At 37.1% G+C, this 21,350-nt stretch overlaps 2 protein-coding genes across 6 annotated transcripts in view; both read right to left on the minus strand.

The window, feature by feature from the left end:
• Window positions 1-21,350, minus strand: part of LOC111866239 (tectonin beta-propeller repeat-containing protein 2) — a 76,849-nt gene that overhangs the window by 38,977 nt on the left and 16,522 nt on the right. For all 5 annotated transcript variants that reach the window (XM_023855008.2, XM_023855005.2, XM_023855006.2 and 2 more), the window contains 2 exons: window positions 16,220-16,355; window positions 14,853-15,153 (listed from right to left, as the gene is read on the minus strand). In XM_023855008.2, coding sequence (XP_023710776.1) covers window positions 14,853-15,153; window positions 16,220-16,355 — 437 coding nt within the window. The remainder of the gene's footprint in view (window positions 1-14,852; window positions 15,154-16,219; window positions 16,356-21,350) is intronic.
• Window positions 1,403-12,783, minus strand: LOC111866240. Its single transcript, XM_023855009.2, has 2 exons — window positions 12,534-12,783; window positions 1,403-2,671 (listed from the first exon to the last, which is right to left on the minus strand). Exon 2 carries the CDS (start codon window positions 2,649-2,651, stop codon window positions 1,464-1,466), a length of 1,188 nt encoding a protein of 395 aa, XP_023710777.1. The 5' UTR covers window positions 2,652-2,671; window positions 12,534-12,783; the 3' UTR covers window positions 1,403-1,463.

The following is a 21,350-nucleotide window of genomic DNA, read 5'->3' on the forward strand; positions in this document are numbered from 1 at the left end:
GCTTTGACGGCGCGACAGTTTTTTGACTAGCAACAAGATGGTGATTGAGCCTCATCACCTTACTCACCCGACCTGGCTCCGTCGGACTTTTTTGTTTCCACGGATGAGGAGAGGTCTGAAAGGAAAGCGATTCCGTGATGTGGATGAAGTCAAAGAAAACACGCTAAAGGCTTTGAACAGTATCCAGCCTCAAGAATTCCAGCACTGTTTTGAGCAGTGGCAAAAGCGTTGGGACAAGTGCATTAATGCACATGGACAATACTTAAGGGGACTAATATACAGTTCAATAAAAATGCAAAAATAAAAAATAACAAAAATAAATTCCGGTTATTTTTGGGCCCCCCCTCATATGTGACGTTCTAACCAAATGAAGATTTTGTCACCTGGGAATTCACTTCATGAAGCCCAGAGGCCATCTTCATATCACATCACTGAGTCTAGGACAGCTAGAGAGCTTAATTTTTGAATGGGATATGCAACAGATGAAAGGCAGTCTTTCAATGCCCCTCCCCTCAATATAATCTAATATCCCAAATAATTAAAATATTCTTTCCTGTATCCTATCATTAATGTATACCTTCCCTCTGATTTGTTCTGCCCTTCTAGAAGTAACAATTTTAGTACTTTTTCCTTCATTTCTTCACTAACAGACTCCAACGCCTGTACCATTAGTGCAGGAGGAAATATTGCCACATGGACCCTGACTTGAGACTTTAAAGGCAGCAATCCAACCATGACTACCTCTCTTTGTATAGCAATCAACTGGTGGGACTTCTAATTGTCTCCAAGTTAGCACAAATTCATAAGGTTAAAATACATCTAAAGCTAAACTGAAAAAAAAAAAAAAAAGCTTTTCAAGGAAGTACACTAACTCAGGCAACCTGCCAAAAATTTCACAAGTATCTCAAATGTCTGAAGAATGTTTCATCTTTGATTGATACTGTAACTTCATTATATTTCATTATAAAATATATTCAAATGTGCAACCCAAATTATGTACGTATATAATCCATTCATTCAACCTGGACTCTAGCACTTTCATGAAATACAAATATACAACTTCGAGTAGCAGATGTATCTGATTTAACATGACTCATTCTTGTACACTCATGACCACTTCTACTTTTGTACATCAAGACATTTACATTTATCAACAGATAACTTCATGTTGCTTCAAGGATCACATAAATACTATAAAAAATATTTGACATGAAGCCATCACATGGCATATTTACAGATTTATAAAATGTTGTTGGATAAAATACATAATTCCTAATAAAAAACAATGTTCATAACATGTATCTGCAATTCTATTAGCAAGTTGTTACTGTAATCAATATTTCACATATTTAAATTCATGAAGGTCAAAGGATTGGTGCTGGGCAAACAATATGAAATGAACCACAATTTAAGGAAAATTTTATTTGCTTTGGTGATCAATAATTATGACAATGTTAATAGTTTTAGTCAAGTTCTTTGACAGTAAACAAAACCTTGTTCAACAACTCTTGTTGTCTGACAGTTTGTCTCTCAAGAAGTATTTCAAGGTTATGCATCCTTTTTTCTGTTCTCCTTGCTGTTGCATTTTCTCTTCTTCTGTCATCTTCAGACAATCTCATTATGAGTGACATCATGGCTTCTCCTGCAGTTGGAATCGGACGTGCCGGTTGGTTAGGTACTGGAGAAACAATAACTGTTGCAGGACCTTGAGTACTTACATTAGTTTTCTTTGAAAGAGATGACTTATTTGTACCTTCAAGAAGGTCTGGCAATGAGGGATTTATGTTCCCTGCATTTCTACATACTTTGGAAACTGAATGTGAAGGCTGTTTATGATATTCAGTTACACTTTCTTCTGCATATGAATGATCAATGAAATGTTCTGGAACTGAATTATTTGTGAAATCTTCTAAAACATCAGGGTAAACAGGGATAAATTCCTCACTATCAAAATGACCAACAGGCACCTCAGATTCATGTCTGAATTTTGAATCAGTGAAATATTCAGATCCTTCAGGATAAACTAGGATGAATTCTTCACTGTTTGACTGTTTTGACACTGACTTGAAGGCCTGGTTATTGTCTGGAATGGTAGAATTCAATGTACAGTTTCCTGGGGGTATTTTAAAAACTTTGCTACCATCGTCTTCAGAACTATTAGATGAAATGGGTATATCTAGTAATGATACACATGAAGAATCAAGTGTCTGGCAAATCTGTTTCGGTGAAGATGGTGACTGACTGTCCACATCAACGGAACACTCATCATCTTGCTTTCTTTTACGTTCTGTTGAAACAAAAGAATTCACAACTGATTTACCTTCTTCACCACTAATATTGTTGATGACTTGCTTTTTCCGGTTCAATATTTCTTCCAAACTGTCATAATACAAAGGATAATGTGCCTTCATATTAAAAGTTCTTGTCCTGGTAAAATGATGATAATTTCTAACAATCTTAGACCACTTTTGTCGGCATCTGCCACCTCCATTTTCACCCATATCAAAGCCAGTCCTTTTCATCTCGGCCGCAACATGATCCCACACTGTCTTCTTAGAAACCATTTTGTCTGCTAGCATAGACTGAACTTCAGAGCTGCCAACAATGTGAATGAGCACTTCTGTCGAGCTACTTGCAGCATCCAGTTTCATACCAACAGCCAAGTGGCTCTCTGGAAAATATGTCACATTTCACAAATAAAACCAAAAATAGTGTTAAGGAACTTATTTTTCTTAAGTCACATTAACTTCATTCCTGCAGCAACTGTTGTAGTGATGGGCAACTGCTGTACTGCCCCAAAATAATCTGCAGCTACTCTATTTGTCTAAATATAATACATACTTCCATTCATCTTAATACTTCCCCAAAATTAAAAATAATTTCAACATATAATAATGACTTCAGTGGTAGTCTCTAGTAAAATACACACTTATCACAACTGAACATATGAAAATATAATGTATAGCCAATCTTGAATTTTATTTGAGGAAAGAAAGTTACATTATATTTAGACAAATACAGTATTTATATCATGCAACTGTACTGAAACCCAGGAGTCGGTATAGCAACGGTCTATGGGCTGAATGATCAAGAGTTCAAATCCTAGCAGGGGCAAGATTTTTCTCTTCTCCACATCATCCAGAAAAGATCTGGGCCCAACTAGCCTCCTACCCCAATGGGTACAAGGGATTCTTCCCTGGGGGTAAACCGGCCTGGGCATGAAGCTGACTACTCACCTCCATCTAGTGCCAAAGTCAAGAATGGTGGAGCTATACCTCCATTGCCCCATATGGCTTCATGACACAATACTTCATTAATTATGCATAGGGACAACTTTACCTTTATCTGTCTCGAAACCCAAATGATTACTGGTTCAGCTCTTATGAAAGGACAGTGTAATATAACAGTATTTCCTAGCTTTGTGTGTGACCTATGACAATTTCTTGGAGTCATATGCAACTCAAGGATTTGGGGTTTGTGCAGGTGTTAAGATTTATAATATATTATACTTCCATTTAATAGATATCTGTTAAAGTATAAGTGGAGCTTCTGGTTATCTTTGCTATGGTTACTTGTAACTTTCCAAAGAATCTCCAGGTGAAATGTGAACTGAGTCTAGAAATAGGTCACAGATGCATTCCTCCAAGGTTCTGCCTAACTGCCATTTACAGTAATCTTTCCTTTTCACTTAAAGCCACATTATGTGATCAGTTAAGAGTACCATTAAAAAAAGTAATAATTTCAAAAAGTACATGGCACTCTTTCAATATACCAGAACCACACAGAAAAATTCCCTTCACAAGTGAAAGTAATTTTATACCAAGGCTGATTAACTCAACTGCAGAACTTCAGCTTCTGGGCTTTATACTCTTAAACCAAACATTCTTTATTGTATTCTAACCATAATATGTAAATTAAACATTACATTATTCAATCATGTTGTTCGTTTGTTTATTGGCTTATTAAAAATTATTCATTGACAACAGAGATTATGACGTGTCAAATGAGAGAACTGTGAATGACAAATTGGGAATAATTTGGAAGGAAATAAGTGTAGTTTTAACGTTCTGTCCCAGTACATTTCTGAGGTGAGAAAACCAAATATCTAAGCAGAGTGCCAGATTCTGGGCCCAAATTTAAATCCAGGATGTCCTGAATACAAAGCAAAAGTGTTATTGACAACACCTGGACTTTCAGTAGACTGAGTACATCAAATTTTAATGTATGAACATACTTGTGATAGTATTTAGGAATGCTTAAATCTAACGGCAATCTAAAGATTCTGATGCTAGAGAATTACTGAACTAGATTTTTAATCAACAAATTTTTCATTTTATAATTTAAAGATCAGATGTCAAACTAAGCTTGACAATATTTAAAATATTTTGCCAAAAACAAATTGATTATAATTACCAAAGGAAGTCCACTGAAGGCAGGTAAAGGTAAAGTTAAAGTTAAGTTGTTCCTGCTCTTAACTGTGATTAAGCACCATGCCATGAAAACATATCAGGGAGGGGCAGTATAGCTTAACCATATTTTACCCAGGTAAGTGGTCAGCTTCACACCCCAGCTGCTTTATCCCTGGGGAAAGAGCCCCTAGTACTCACTGGCTGAGTGGGCCCTAGAGCTGGTCTGGATGCTATGGAGTGAACTAAAATCTTTTACCCCTAACAGGAATCAAACACAAGCCATCCAGCCTGTAGCTCATTGCTATACTGACTGAACTACCCCGGGTCCAGTCCACTGAAGGTGTTAGGGAAAATAATCAGCATTTACTCTTGTTAACATATGAAAACTATCAATTATAAGAGTCGTCAGAACAATAGACTACTGACAAAACTGGTGACCATGGCATACAAATCAAAATATAGCATGCCCCAGCATTACAAAAAGTATGCATTCAAAATGGGTCTGTATTACAAAATTCTTCATTATGAACCCTATCTTTCCGCTGGCTCTCCATATTATACGTGGCAATGTGATCCAAGACATTTTTTGGTTCATAGTTGTAATAAAAACATGCTTTTTTACCCATCAGAAATAACAGCAAATGCATAAAAACAAACTTAAAAAATGTAAAACTTTCTAGACATCTTAAATAACCATAATTACATTGCACAGAATCTAAAACCAGATGGGAAGTCATCCCCCTATGACACTGACGCATGTGCTTAGGCTAGCTAGCTCATGGCCAGCTACATATCCTGTTACATGACCAATGCATCTAGATATGTGACCTGAATTTGACAATAATTCCATAACGAATATTAATTTTGGTTGAATTTGTTGTTGTTCTGAATATGATTATAACAATTTTAATGCCTTGAATTTCTATAAGGCTGAATTTATGGCTTATGCTGTGAATTTTATGATTACGTTTCATAATTCCCACAAGAGTAAAAATTCCATAACTCAAACATCTGTAATACAGGGATGCACTGTAATGGTAGTCTCCACATTCTTCCCTTATAAAAGTGCTATCAGTTACATTGCAACAACATAAAAGAAAATAAACAGAAACGTTAACTATTATGCAACAAAAGATGTTACACCCAATAGACAAGCACAAGGTGAACATGGGAGATATCCAGTTGAAGTCTACAAAATTAAACTATACCAATCAAAAAGAACACATGAAAACCATGATCAAGAAAACAGCCTCTGCACAATATTCTATTAGAGGAAAGGTGTTCTCCAGTGGAGTACACATCCTTCCCATTTCATTCCTAGATACGGACTTATTTAGCAAAGCTACATATGTTACACTACAAATACACAGTATCAGAAATTATGACTCTTTGTGCTTAATTAAATATCCAAAATACTAAAAATGTTTCAAATACAAATTATCAGTCTTAGGAGCTACTATTTTACATTGTGTGTACCAATTTTTGTTATGATGAGCTGTTTTCAAGAACAATTATATACTGATTTGATCTTCATATTAAGTAATTGTTATATTGGTTTGACAGACAAACAGAAATAAAATCTGGATTACAATTTTTTTATAGGATCAAAATATTAAATTTCATTACAATTCATTGAGTATTTCTGAAAATGAAAGAAGTCACTCTGTCAATTAACAAGTTCTCCACTTTCATACAGCACAAAAACTCACTACAATGTTCAAAAAGCCTGCCACTGTATCCTGTCCAAAGTCAGTGTAATGCAATCCACGCCCTCACAGCCCTTTACACTATGATCCATTTTAAAACCATTCTCTTACACAAGTTATCATCTCCAAAGTCATTTCATAACTTGACATTTTCCAATTAAAATTTAGTATGTATTTCTCATATGCTTCATGCATGCTACACATGCTCTTCCCCATCTCATTCTCCTTGATATGATCAGCATATTAACAATGGGTGAAGAATATAAATTGTGAAACTCTTCAAAACATATCTTCTTCAACCTCCTGTAGCAAAATGTCTTTCAGTTTCTCCTTAGTACATCCTTCAGACAGGTCTCTTCACAATCTTGACAGAATTCTTCTGCTTACATAATTTCAGTTGCAATACTTCTGCAGCTGGTCTTTCGCCCTTCGATGTTTCCATTCTCATGCCGGCTATCTAGGAACCAAGTCTCTCCAACTAGCTCTGTCTTCCCAGAGCTCAATTTTCTGGCACACTTTTCCTTCTTTTTGCAAGAAATCTTCCCTAACCCGATGTTCCCATCTTGACTGCAGCATTCCTCCTGGGCATTTTCCTTTCATTTTCATGCTGAAAACCTTCATGAGCATTCCATATTTGTTCATTCCAAAAACATGCTGATACAATCATATATTGTTGTTTATTAATTTATCTTACAAAATACTTACATTTAAATTACATTTTTTTTCTCTTACTATTCCTCTTCTGATGTTTCATTCTACAACTCCCAAAAATCTCATTAGAGCTCCACTAGTATATTAACATCTGCCTTTGTCCATATCCACAATTCTGCTCCATAATTGTATGTGAATACTGGACTATAGAAACTTTTAAATAAACGCAGTTGTTCTTTCTTTAGCATGTTCCTTTCTCTAACTTCATTTCTTCCACAATTTCTCCGTATGCTTGTCACTAATGCACATGAAGAGACTTAAAATCGGCTATTATAATTTCACAGTTATTACACTTTTAACTTTTCCTTACAGGATTCAAATTTCTCACATCAGTGGTTATGAAGAGTTCTCTCTTCTGCGATATAATGCACTACACAAAATAATATCCCAGAAAACAAAACTCTATCTCTTCTGTGTCTTCTGTTCTATGGCTTATTTTCCTAACAATATTTTTAACGACACTGACATTTAATTCCAAATCTTTGTACATCAAAAAAAAGCTACAAAATTTCGTTTCTAAAATACTTTTGTTCAGTTCCCATATAAATTTACCATTTGCAATTGTTGTCATATGGATATACTTTATTACTGTCAGTACATCAGCTGCAAATAAGGATCAATTTCAACAGAAAATCTGTATGCTAATTACCAAACCAGGAGCATATAAATCTACAAGTGTTGGAACTTTATCAGTGGCAAAACTGCTGTATAGACGCCATGCAATGGAACCAAATAATGTCACTTATACCACATGTTAGTTACATACCTCCCTTACCTCAGAGCAAATGGACTCTCCCTTCCCACATCATGCGCATGCGCAGTGATGAGAAGAACAGAGCCTCGTGTTAGCTGGCGGTCTAATGTGGTGTTGTCATGACGTTTTTGAAACAGGAACAACAGAGTTGGATAAAGATTGAATGTGCCAGAGGCCATACAGCATGACAGCATCATCAAGGTCTTCAAGAGGCTTGCGAGGAATCTGCATTGCCTTACAGAATAGTGGCAAGGTGGGTAAAAGCCTTCAACGAGGGACACCAAAATGTGGCAGACGTGCGTCAGCTAGGTTGTCCTAGTGTCAGTGAAGAAGAAGTGTATGCTCTTTCCGTGTTACTGGAGAGTGATCAACGCCATACGATTCGTGAGCTGGCCCTAAAGACAGGATTAGCACATAAGACTGTGCTTCATATTCTGAAGGAACGCTTGGGCATGACAAAAACTGCATCACGATGGGTTCCGCATGATTTGACGGAAATGCAGAAATGTCAAGCTGTGGCTGATTTGTTCAATTGATGGGGCTGGGAAGTACTGTACCATCCACCATATTCCCCGGACTTAAGCCCTTGTAACTTTGACTTGATTCCTAAGATGAAGGAACCACATCGTGGCATTCGCTTCAGAACTGTTCCAGAGATTCTTCAAGCAGTAGACCGCTCCATTCGAACTATCAACATAACAGGTGCTGCTAAAGGTATCCTATGACTTCCACATCGCTGGCAACGGGTTGTACAGAATGCTGGCGACTACAATGAAGGACAGTAAAACTTTGAAACATGCATCTATTTTGTATCAGTTGTAAATAAATAGTTGCCATTATTAAAGTTCCAACCCTCATAATTTTATTTGGTATTTTTGTATTAAACTTTTTAATCATCTTCTTTTAAATATAAAAGAGTTAATCCATAATATTAAGCAATTTAGAGCAGCTTTTAAGTGCCTTTTCACATTCTAAATCCTATTACACTTCAGATGAATATTTTAATTAGGGATAGTTTCTTGTTTAGCTAAGTCCCATTATTTGATCTATTGTCATGTATGTTCTAATTTTGTATTATATCTTATATACACATGGCAGGTTATGTAGTTGCAGTGATGTGTAGGGTTTCATATGCTCAATTTATTGTTGTGGATTTATATGCATTGTTCTGTTGACTACTTGCTGATTTAGCAAGCTTGTGGTGTGACAGGTTCAGTATCCAATGGCTTCGTCCTTGTATAGATGTGCTGGAACGTGTAATAAATACAATACAATAATATTCAAAGTGTTTAAGGTTTGATTCCAGTGACTGCCGCCAATATTCAAAATATTGTAACATGTTTGGAGTAGGTACTTCCATGATAACGCAATGACAGTGAGCCGCTGCATAGACAATGCCAAAACAACGAACAAGTCTCCCCAGAGGTGAAAAACAGACAGCTTGTTACGCTCATCGCATAACAACACTGTTGGAACAGCAGTAACGGAACCATGACGAATGGTGTCTGGTATCCGGTCTGCATAACGCCTATATAAGCAGAGCCAGTTAGACCCCAACGAACGAGACAGTTGGGATCCAGCCCCAGCCTCGAACGGAAGTTGAGTACTGGGCCAGAAATCAGATGTAAGGGAGTCGCCGTCGAAGGTAGTATTCGCCGAGATGTCGCATTAAGCCCCACTAATCACCCAAGTCGTGGCCAGTCACGTAGGGAAGTCACCTCAACACCAATTAATTGTCTGATTTCTTTATTCAATCTGCACTATTGGCAGTAGTTGTGATACTGCAAGTGGTAATAATTGTAAGGTGTGTAAGAGTGAGTGTCCAATAAAGATTCACTAAATCTGAGACCCACGTGAAGTTATCTGTCGTGTGACATACCCAACACGTGACAATATGAACAAAAAATATGTGAACAGGTGCAGAATCAATTCCTACATCATCCCACACAGAGCATTCAATTAGGATGAAAATGTGTTGCTAGTGACAGTGCAGCAGTACTTTACTGTGTGACCACTGAGGAAACAGCAGTGGGATCTTTCCTGCATGCATCACTGACTCACTCTATTTCATTGCTGATTACTATAAAGTGGCAACAGAATCATTATAGATGTCATAAGACATGCTAGAGGTCAAGCCCATTCTAACTTAAAGCATGCCTTGCGGCAAGTAAATGAGTCTGCACCATTTTCTGTAGTTCATCCTTGAAAATTGAGGCAATTAGATGTTTTATGGCATGAAGATCTTCTTCACTTCATATTTTTGTATTCTGCAAAGTAACAAAGTTAAAAAAATGAAATACAGCAACATTATTATATCTCAGCATCCTGTTGCACTCTACACGATAAATGATACACACTCCGTCCCAAGTGCAAACAACATATATTATATGTCTTTGATCTTGTTCTCTTCTACACTACATGTTTCGGCCTCTATCGGCCATCATCAGGTGTATACTCTTAACGTTGCTGCCACACTGAAACCCAGTCTAAAATTTAACATTTAAAAACACATTGTTATTTTCTTCATATTATCAACATCTACCTCGTTGATATGTGTCTGGTATGTAGATTATATTGCACACGTCAAATTTTCCTGTAGTAGCACTATAAACTCTTTAGTTATGATTTTCAAATCCTTTAAAATTTTCTCTAAATTTTAAATTTAGAATTTAAAATTGTTAGGGTTACTCGTCCTATGTCTAAAGTGCTGGAGCGGCTAGTTCTTGTTCCACACTGTACAGGTGTTATTCTGTGTGGTCTTCCTGTGTGCGTGCCGCTGCTTGTCTTTACTACGTGTGAACAACATTGTGAACAGGGCATACAGTATGTTCTGTCGATGACTAACTCACGATGGCAGCATGCAAAAGTTATGCTGGCTCTAATGTGTTCATCTTAAGATATGAATTCGTAACTCCCACAATGAGGTATATGATTTAACATGAAGTTTTCATAGTGAATCCTTCATAAAACGAAAACTTACAAGAAGTGTATTTAAAGTTACGGTTACAAATACCAACAAGAACAAGTACCAACTAAGCCATGTGCACCAAAGCTTGTCAGAAAATAGGAGACTATGGATTCAGTTTATAACTAAAACAGACAAACCAAGAAGCATATGCTAACAAAAGAAAAAACTTCCAAACATACATGCACAGCTGGTGATCAGTCTTGGCAAACTGTTAATATGCTTGGCACAAGGAACTGACGTTTAACTGGTATCTGCGCAGACAACCATAACACTAAATTTCACCCACCTAAAACAGCAGCTGTGCATGAACTTAAGCAACTAGATTATGGAGCAAAAATTCACTTTCATAACCAGCTGCTGGAAAATGTGAATAACAGAGTTATGAATCTACAGCTGTTGTTCATAACAGAAGAGGCATGGTATACCTTGGTGATCATTTCAATTAAAAAAAATATATATGAATGTGGAATGATGAATCAAACATCTATGTATTAAGTCTGTCAATAATGCAACAATCATTACAACATTCACCATTCAACACCAACACATGGTTCGGCCAGAGGATGTGCAACAGGATGCTGAAATACAGAAGTGGAATGATGAAAATTCTCATGCCATTCAATGAGTTCCATTACACAGCATAAAGTCACGGGTGTGCTTTGTTTTAAGTGTGCATCAAATCATTAGCCAAATATTCTTGCAGCACACCGTGAAAATGTAAACTGGATATAAGTAATGCATTATATTCCTTCTTCAATCAACTGACAGCTGAATAAAAGATAATACGGGTACTACCAGCAAGAGAGTGCTACAGCATATACTGCTGGCAAGCAGTGAGATGTTTGAAAAAGAAAAATCAGCAAAGTACTCTGCCCTTATAATTCCTCTGACCTCGGTTGCTGTGATTGTTATCTCTGGAGCAACTTGAAGTGAAAGGCATTAGAAAAGCTCTCCAGAATAAAATGAAGTCTGTAATTGTTTTAGTTTCCAAGAATACACTTTGGTGAATGTTACATCACTTGCTTATGTCTACAACATATTCTTGAAAGCAGAAGGGGGGTCACTTAAAACACTTCTTATAAAATATTTGAAGTCTCTGTCACTTCATTATAGTAATCAGCAATGAAGTTTTGTTTAAGTATAGACAGTCTGTGATGCATGCAGAGAAGACCCCTCCTATGTTCCCTCTATGGTCACACAACAAACTGCCATCATGCTTTCACTAGCATCACATTTCCACCTCAATTAAATTCCCTGTATACTAAATAACCATCCTAAACAAGTTCTTATAGATCAAGTGTTGTTAACCCTCTACCCAACATCAGAAAACTGAACGACCACACTCTGCTGATTGTCTACAACTGATTTTCCATTATAGTCACAAAAAATAAGCTATCCTCTCCATCCACATCCCAAAGGTGCCATTTTGTGGTGACAAGAAACTCACTTACTACAAAATGCCTGCTATAACATGGTGCAATTTCTCACCTCTTGCTGAAGCACTATTTCTTAAAACCATCATACAAATAAAATATTGTAGCAGGTAGACTTGTTACTAGGTAAAAATCATAAACAAACGTGAATCAACATGCAGCAGTGGAGGTACTGTTGAAAAAGGTGTTTCTTGTAGTGGTCTTTGCTGAGGAGTTATAAATGGGACAAAGTGAAGACTGAGTTCAATTGTTGGAGTTGTGGGATCTATGCCAGACAGCAAGGAATTAAGTGAACAGTGTTAAAATCCGTAACCACTAAGTGTCTAGTGAAGACAGAGAAGACTTTATGTATGCTGTAGTTTCAGTGACTCTGGAGTGTGTGACTCAGTGAGACTGTCATAATTACTTGTAGTTACAATCCATAAGTGGTCAATAAATCCAATTATCCAAAACCCCATCAACAGTCACTCATACATGCGACAATATAAACTGTCAAAGTAATGGGGTTGTATTGTTATTTGATTGGAAGCCATAAGAAGCAAACATACTCACCCACAAAATCTGTAAAGAGTTATATGTAACGCTTCTTCTTTCTTCAACACATAATTTCTCTCTGAAGCCTGCTGACATGTCAGTAACACAACTGACTCATTACATAGTTAGTCCAGAATACGTGTCAATGAAAACAATATCAAATTGCATCAGCATGACAAAAACTTCAATGATGGATCTTTCTTTAAGTTCTCTCAAGATTATGGCCATGCACTCCATTATCTAATGCCATAACTGAATTCAATATGACCTTATGGACTCTGGATTCAGAACATAAAAAACAATGATAGGTTCAGAAAATAATCAGGCTATGAAAGAAGATTAATGAAGCAGCAGAGGACAGTCATGGATCAAGAACAGAAATTCAGCCTTATAGTACAACCATTCACTTTCTTGACAAGTGCAAAGTGCAAAGACAATAGCTCACCATTACACTTAACCCTGAGCTAAAAAAAGTTCTCAAATCCATTTCCTTAAGATATGTTTAAATATTACCTTCCCAATTACATCTTAGTTTCCTCAAGGAACTACTTTCTTTGATATTCCCCATCAAAATTCTGTATACTTATCATGTTTTCCATGCATGATCTACATGTTCAGACCACAGAAACCTTCACAATTTGATTATCCTAAGAACACTAAAAATAAATATATACACAAAGAAGGAAGTTCTGCACAAATAACATGTACCTAGTAACGCATTAAGTCAAAACAGGGATATGCAAAATGCTGTAACTTCTTCATGGCAACCCTTAATACACGCTTTCCCATTTCATACACAAAGCTTACAAGATTATAATGTCAGTATCAATGATTCTCAGCTGCCCAATTACTTCCCAGCACTTCACAGAACTCAAAGGCTCACCGCCATGCTCACAAGATCCTGCCACTGGTTCCTATCTTGAGCCACATTAAGCCTTACAACTTGAACTACCTATGCAAACTGGTAGATAATGCATTAGAAAGGTAAATTTGGGATGCTATGTCACCATGTATAATTACCAAACTGATTATTTTTTTTTCTAGTTCAAGCCTATTCACTACTAGCCCAAGAGCTGAAATGTTTAATACAGTGTGACAGGTACTAGAGAAAATGATCTTGTAGAGTAATTTTATTCTCCTTAATACTACTATGGAAATTCATTGTTTATACATCTTTGCATGTTCAATGCCATATTCCAGAGCTGAAATTATGTAAATGGAGTATCATGTACCTGACATCTTTTCCACTAGAACAGGTTATGTATGGGTGGAAAATTCTAAACAGTGCCTTCACTCTAGTCACCCTTTCTGGTCCTGAACAATTAAATTCATAAAATATCTCTGATATCAATTAAAATTTATATTCTATTTCCACCCCAAATGGTTTTCAATTTTATATCTATATACCAGTTACAATATTTACAAACTGAAACACAAGCTAGAAGAAACACGGTTGTAACTTCTGTGATCACCAGTCTTTCCAGTGGTATGGGTAAGTAAAAATATGTCCACAAGTACATTCCCACTGCAGTTCCTTCCCTTACCTAGATGGTGAAAACAAATACTTGCACATTATTTTGAAAATTCTTAAAAGATTGTGGACCAGTGATACAAAAATGCATCCTAATGCACATTAGCTTTTAGTAATTCTTTTTAACAATTGTCACCAATGAATATCCTTCGTTTCATCCACCGAGTGCTTTAGATACCATGGACTCTCACTACTTCCAATTTTTCCCTCTACACTGAAAAGAAATGTTAAAACTAAAATGATGGCATGGCAAGATGGCAGATTGTCAATGTAAAGAAATAATGACTTGCAGACAGTGATTCAGATCTGGACGATGAAGATCATAAGACAGGAGTTGGTGATAACAGTATTAGTTGGAATGCACTTAGTAGTGAGTCTGCTTATAAACCGTGTGGTTCGAAGACAAATTAGGTTATTGTCAGTAATAATGATAGAAAACTGGCGAGTGTGTGTATGCAAACAGCACTAAAAGTTCCCTGGACATTCTTCTACACTGCAGTCCTTGCATCATTCAGGTATGTGGACTATTTTATGAGTTACAACTTATGTGAAAACTATGTGCATTTATATTTTATATTTGTTATGTTTTATCTGAAACCTTTAGTTGTACTGTACATATCTTTTTCATATTTTTATAGCTTGTTGCACATTCTATGGTCATTTCTGACCTCTGGAACCATGGAATGTAATACATGTATACATATGTAAGTCAATTTGCTCAGAAAGTGTGTACAGTCTGGTCATGGAATTAAATTAAGAGACATGACACTCTCACTAATGCAGTGATATATATATGACTTACCAACCTTGATCTGAGGCTATATTCTCTGGTGTAAATGCCACTCTAATGAGACTTCGTTCTCCTTCCAAGATAAAGATTTCATCTTTGTTAACAGCTACATCCAATACTCCTCGTAGATCTGCTACTGTAGCAACCACAGTAATTGTTATAGGATTCAGAACATACACTACATCACTGCTGTAGGTCACCAGATGTTCTCGAAACACAAGAAGAGGGCCAAACCGGTGATCGCCACGTGACTGTCTAACATGAGATGAAGCAGGGTTGATGAGAGGTGTGTGAGTATGTTCTTTCATTACAGCATCCTGTTAGGAGACAAAAAGGGATGACACAATATGTATCATAATCAAAATATCTTGCAAATGATATATGATGATATCTCTTGGTAATCTGTTCCTTAGGATATTTAATAATGGGTGCCTAAACTGTAGCAATGAATGAAATATGCATGGACAATTATAAAGGAAGAAAATGGGTCATCCTAACCATACAAAGTACTTTGTCCACTGATCCCAACAATGTACATGCAATGCTTTCTTGAATGTACACCAAGGCCAGTCTCAATTAGTAGTAACTGCTACACTGTTAAAGAGTTTACCATTTCTATATAGTTATTGAGGCATTATGACAGTAGTGTTTGAAGGGGAAAGGGAGGTAGCAGACCATAGCCTGATTTTAGCTCGGAGAGTGTGAGAAAAACCGCAATAACCCCAGTCTGGATAGCCACCAATGATAAAGTTTTGTGTATACAAAAAAAAAAAACTACCACTCCGCTATACCTTTTGGTAAGTCCTACTTAACTAATTGGGGGCATGCAGTAGTGTAGTTGGTTGAGGCACTATGTTACAAGCCAGGTCGTCATTAGAGTCCCGATGAGGTCACCGGATTTTTCACTAATCCTTCCAGCTGCACTATGGACCTAGGGTTGACTCAGCCTCTAACTGAAATGAGTACCAGGAATCTTCCGGGGGGAGGGGGGTAAAGGGCGGCCAGTGTATAAGGTTGAGAACCTTACCGCCATCTGCAAGCCAACTGTCTAGAAAATGTGGAAGCCTAGACATCTCACAATCATATGGTCTTTCACGGTCTGTTACAGGGATAGCTTTACCTTTTTCTTACTTAACTAATTAATTCATTAAATAAAAAGGGTCCTCCTTGAGCACATCACAGATTTATTCAAGTGGTAAAAAAAATCCTACTATGGAACCTGATGTTCACTAAGGCCCAGCACAGGACCCTATTCTGATCCAGTTCAATTCACATCTGTTTTCACTTCTCTATAATCCATTTTAGCTATATGCACATGGTATTTTCTGTTGAGGTTTCTAACCAGACTATTGTGCATATTCCTCAAAAGTATCACTATTATACCTTATAAATGAGTGTCTGCTGAACAACACCATTCTTATCTGCAAGCCAAACACGCAGACCAGGTCTACTTGAATACACCACCAACTCCTGGGGATGACCAGAGCCAAGATAAAATGTTGCTCCTAATCTGCCCAGCCTGAAGAATGGAAATAACATATCAGATACCAGCAGCAGTGCATGTTCATGATCAGTGAAATGTATATGCAGAAGTATTCTGTGTTGAGATAAGGACTGCCTTACATTAACAGTATGGTCTTCTGGATGGTTATGCTATGTAGCCTGGATACAGCCTGAAATTTCAAAGGAACATGCTGCCTCCACCTTTAGGGTTAAAGAGTAAGACAAGCAAGAAACCAGCAGAAAGAGGCAACAAGATCAACTTCTGCTGGTTTCTTGCTTGGTTTACTCTTCAGCATTAAAGACCAGTCATTATACACAGCAAATAGTACAAACTATGAAGCTCCTCATTATGCAGTTTCCTCCAACCTCCTGTCACTTCAACCCTCTTCGGTCAAAATATTCTCCTCAACACACTGTTCTCAAACATCCTCAGCCTATATTCCTCCCTTAATGTCAGAGAACAAGTTTCACACCCATACAAAACCACAGGCAAAATCAGAGTTTTGTATATTCTAATTTTTATGTTTGTGGAAAGCAGATGAGAAGACAAACGGTTCTGGACTGAATGGTAGCAAGTATTACCTGAGTTTAATCTCCTCTTAATTTCCTCCTCAATCAGGTTTTGATTTGTTATTGTCCTTCCCAAACATTTGAACTGTGCCACATTTTCAAAACATTTGTTTCCTATCATTATGTTATGATTTTGCCCTGCATTTTGGTGATGAGACAACATCAACTTAGTTTCTGCTTACTTCTGGACCAACCTCCTTACTTGCATCAATTAAAGTTTATGTTGTTCTTTATGGTATCTATATTATCATCCAGTAGATTCACATCATCAGCATAGACTAACAGCTGATGTGTCCTGTCTAATTTCAGTCCCACCTGATTTTGCTGGACCTTCCTAATGGCATATTCTAAAGCAAAGCTGAAAAGGAGTAGCAATAAAGCATCTCGTCTTAGACCATTCGGGACAGAAAATTTATCAGACAAATGCCTACCTATGCGGACTTTACTATAAGTTTCGTTTAAACACATTTTAATCAGCTTAACTAGTTTCATGGGTATCCCAAACTTTATCAGAATATTGTACAATACTTCCCTCCTAACTGAATCATAGTCTATGAATAGCTGATGTACTGTCTCATTGTACTTCCAGTTTTTCTTCAATATCTGACCAATGCAAAAGATCTGATTTGTACTTGATCTGTTACGTCAAAATCCACACTGATCATCCCCAGTAATTTCATCTACTTATGGACTTAACCTTGAGAGAAGAATACTGGATAAAATTTTGTATGAAGTTGATATCCCTTGATAATTACCTCAGTCGGTTTTGTCACCCTTCTTGTGAACTGGTACAATAATAGACTCCTGCAACTGATCTGGCAATTTTTCTTTATACCAAATATAAGTAATTAGTTTAAAGACCTTAGAATGTAATAGTTCACCTCCTGCTTAAAGTTCTGCCGGAATTTGATCACTACCTGGCGATATATACCTTTTCAATTTTGCAATAGCACATTCAACCTCAAAAGTGCTATGATCAGGTAGTAATTGCTCAGCTGTGTGAATTTCTATCTGCCTAACATCACTGACCCTATGTACATTCAATAAGTGAGAGAAGTAGTTCTTCAACCTATTCAAAATGTTGTGGGAATGTGCAAGCAGATCACCATCCTCATCCTTCATTAAGTTACTTCTAGGTTGGTAACCCCTATTAAAGTCATTTATTCCTCTATACAGGTCTCTATGTTCTTGTTCTTACTGTTCATAGCAAGCTCATCAATTTTGGCTTTCAGATATTCCCTCTTTTCATTCCTGAAATGCCTGCTGGTTTCACGTCTTATATTGTTCAGATTATCCCCATTTATTTTGCTTGGATCCTGTAACCATTGCAGTTTGGCTTGTTCTCTTTGGTATAGTAATTCTGAGCATCCTTCATCTAACAATGGCTTATGCTTCTTCAGTTCATTATAACCTAGACTCTCTTTGGCAAAAATGTTTATATTCTCTCTAACAGTCTCCCAAGCTTTATTAATACTTTGCGGACCGGCAATTTAAATATTTAAATCACCCTGGGGACCGGCATTTTTAAACCTACTACCCTAACTTGTGCACTGTTCATTTTAAAAATTAATATAAAATCTCATAATTAATTTTATGAACTAAAATTTTTGGAGAACACTTACCAATGCTCCTAGGAGTGCTTGAGAGCGTGATATTTCTGGAAACATTCCCCTTTGTGAAGTGGCATTACACAGAACTTGCAATGTACACAGTCATACTCCTTTTTTTTTTTTTGTGAACTGTGCAAACACAGCATTTCCTAGAAGGATGCTTCCCCTTGGAATGTTCACTCTTCACAATTTTCATGGGGGTATGTTTCCGCATATCACCCAAGAGTCGCCCAGGGGGGTCCACATGAGGCCTGCATGGGGTGGGAGTTGATGGGTCCAGTAGCACTAAGTCTGTGTCTGACTCTGGTTCTGCCACCACCATCTGGTCTGTAGCCCAGGCCTTTACCACATTCATCAGAAATGCTTTGTATTTCAATTCTGAATCAGGGTTTAGATTTTTGTAAACCAAAAATGAATTGAAAATGGCACAATTTATAAGCCACAAGGCAACTTTCTTTATCCACTTTATTGTTTTCCTACGAAGAGAATAATAGGCAAAGTATTGATCGGCTCTATCAACTCCCTTCATGAACATATTATACTCAGAAATACAAATAGGCTTCTTTACTTGTCCATGTCTCCTTTGAACATCAACCATGCTTGAATTGTGAATTGTGGAAATCATATTCACAACATGAGTACCCCTCAAGGACTGAAGAAGAATATCCCCTTCCTCCTGAATGTGGTTTCACCACGTTTCAGGGATTTAGATTCCTCTTTCAGATCTAGAGGAAGGCCTCTGTTCACCGTAACTGTTCCACAAACACATACCTTTCTCAAAAGAAGGTATTCTGCAGTTACCACACTGTTATAATAATTGTCTTGATAGACATGGTGATTTTGATCAAGATAGGGTTCCAAAACGGAAACAATAGTTTCTGTAATTTTTTGTCTTCACCAGAATAAATTTCTAAATTTACAATATAGCCTGAAGTGCTTTCAATAACTACACAAACAGGTAGGCCATACTTTGTAAGTTTCCCAGGATTATATGTTCGCATACGAAGCCTTCCCCTCCAAGGAATCACAGATTCGTCCAAAGACAGTTGTTGGTTTGGCTTATAAACTGTCTGAATTTTCTGAACGAAAAAGTTTAAATTAGGCTGAATTTTGAAAAGCCTGCTTGTTGATTGAGGTTGCAGTTCATTATTATTGAAATGCAAACACCACCAAATTTGTTAAAATCTCTTACGGCTCATTAGTTTGCCGAAAATAGGAATTACTAAAAATGGATCTGTTGACCAACACTTTTTTAGATTATCCCTCCTTGTATGCCCCATTAGAAAGATTATTGCAAATTTTTTTTTCATGTCTGCTGAAGTGACATCCACCCACTTCAACACCTTATAACTTCTGTCATACTCTTCACAGTTTTGGAGATGGTATCTGTTAGTTTCCTGACATAACATGTCAAAGAAACTATCTCCAAAAACATTTCTGCTACTTCAGACACTTGGGTTGGGTCCGTCGAAATTTGTTTCACCCCTGGATTTCCAGTAAACTGTCCCAAAGTAGGCGTTTTGTCTACTTTTCCCCATGTGGCTGTCCCCGCAATGTTACTACCTGCATTTTCGTCAAAGCTATTGTCACTTTTACTGTCTGTGGCCACAATTCTTTGTTGTCCCTTGTCACTGCCACTGTCTGAGTCACTATCACTATACGTCTCACAACGCATGTCAGATAGCTCATCAGAGAACAAGTCAGATATTTCTTGTTCTCCAAGAGATCACTTGGTCTTCAACCGCTTTTGTCCTTGATCCACACTGCACTATTTACTGCCTGGTACATACAGCTTGAAGATGAACAAGGGCATTTTCCTGGAGTGGGATAGGAAAAGAGCGAGGTCATGTTACTGACTACTAAGCAAACATTCAGGAGGTCTATTACGCACCAGTTATGCATCTGCGTGGCGCCAGAGCAAGGTTACAACATACAACATAACATGTCCTAAAATCATAATATTATGCGACCGGTCCGCCACGTTAAAAAGCAAAAAGCATAATATTATGTGACTGGTCCGCAAAGTATTAACATCCACCTCAGTGTCCAAGTTTTCCAAAGCTGCAAACCTATTTGAGATTTCAACATGATACTGCTCTTTACCCCCTACCTCATTTCATTTCTTGAGACTGAACCTCTCCATATCAACTCTATGCATTGTTTGTTTGCTCACTACCAGTCTTTCCCTAACCTTTGCCACCACTAGGTAGTGGTCAGTATCATAATCTGCTGAATCTGCTGAATGATCGGACATCAAGTATACTCGAATGCCGTCTCCTATGTCAAAATATTGTCGATTTGATTGTGTATCTTCCCATCAGGAGATGCCCAAGTAAATTTATGGATGTTACGATGTGGGAACATTGTACTTTTGACAGTAAGATTTTTTGATGTGGCAAAGTTTACTACTCTAACTCCATTATCATTACTAATTTCATGCAAACTCTCATTCCCAATTGTTGGTTTGAAAATGTCTTCCCTCCCTACTTTGGCATTGAAATCTCCTAACAAAATTTTCATAGGGTACTTCAGGAAATTATCAAATACATGTTCTAGTTCTTTACAGAACCTGTCCTTTATGTGATCAATTTTATCTTCTGTTGGGACATGAACATTCATAACGATGATATCACACCAGCGACCGTTTAGTATTACATATGATATCCTATCACTAAGGAACTCTACCTTCTTAACTGCTACCTATGTACATTCAATAACTAAGAATAGTTCTTCTACCTACTAAAAATGTTTTGGGAATTTGCTACCAGATCACCACTGTCATCCTTTACTAAGTTAGTTCTAGGTTAGTAACCCTTCTTAAATTCATTTAT

The sequence above is a fragment of the Cryptotermes secundus genome, unplaced genomic scaffold (assembly GCF_002891405.2).
Source record: "Cryptotermes secundus unplaced genomic scaffold, Csec_1.0 scaffold872, whole genome shotgun sequence".
Lineage (NCBI taxonomy): Eukaryota > Metazoa > Arthropoda > Insecta > Blattodea > Kalotermitidae > Cryptotermes > Cryptotermes secundus.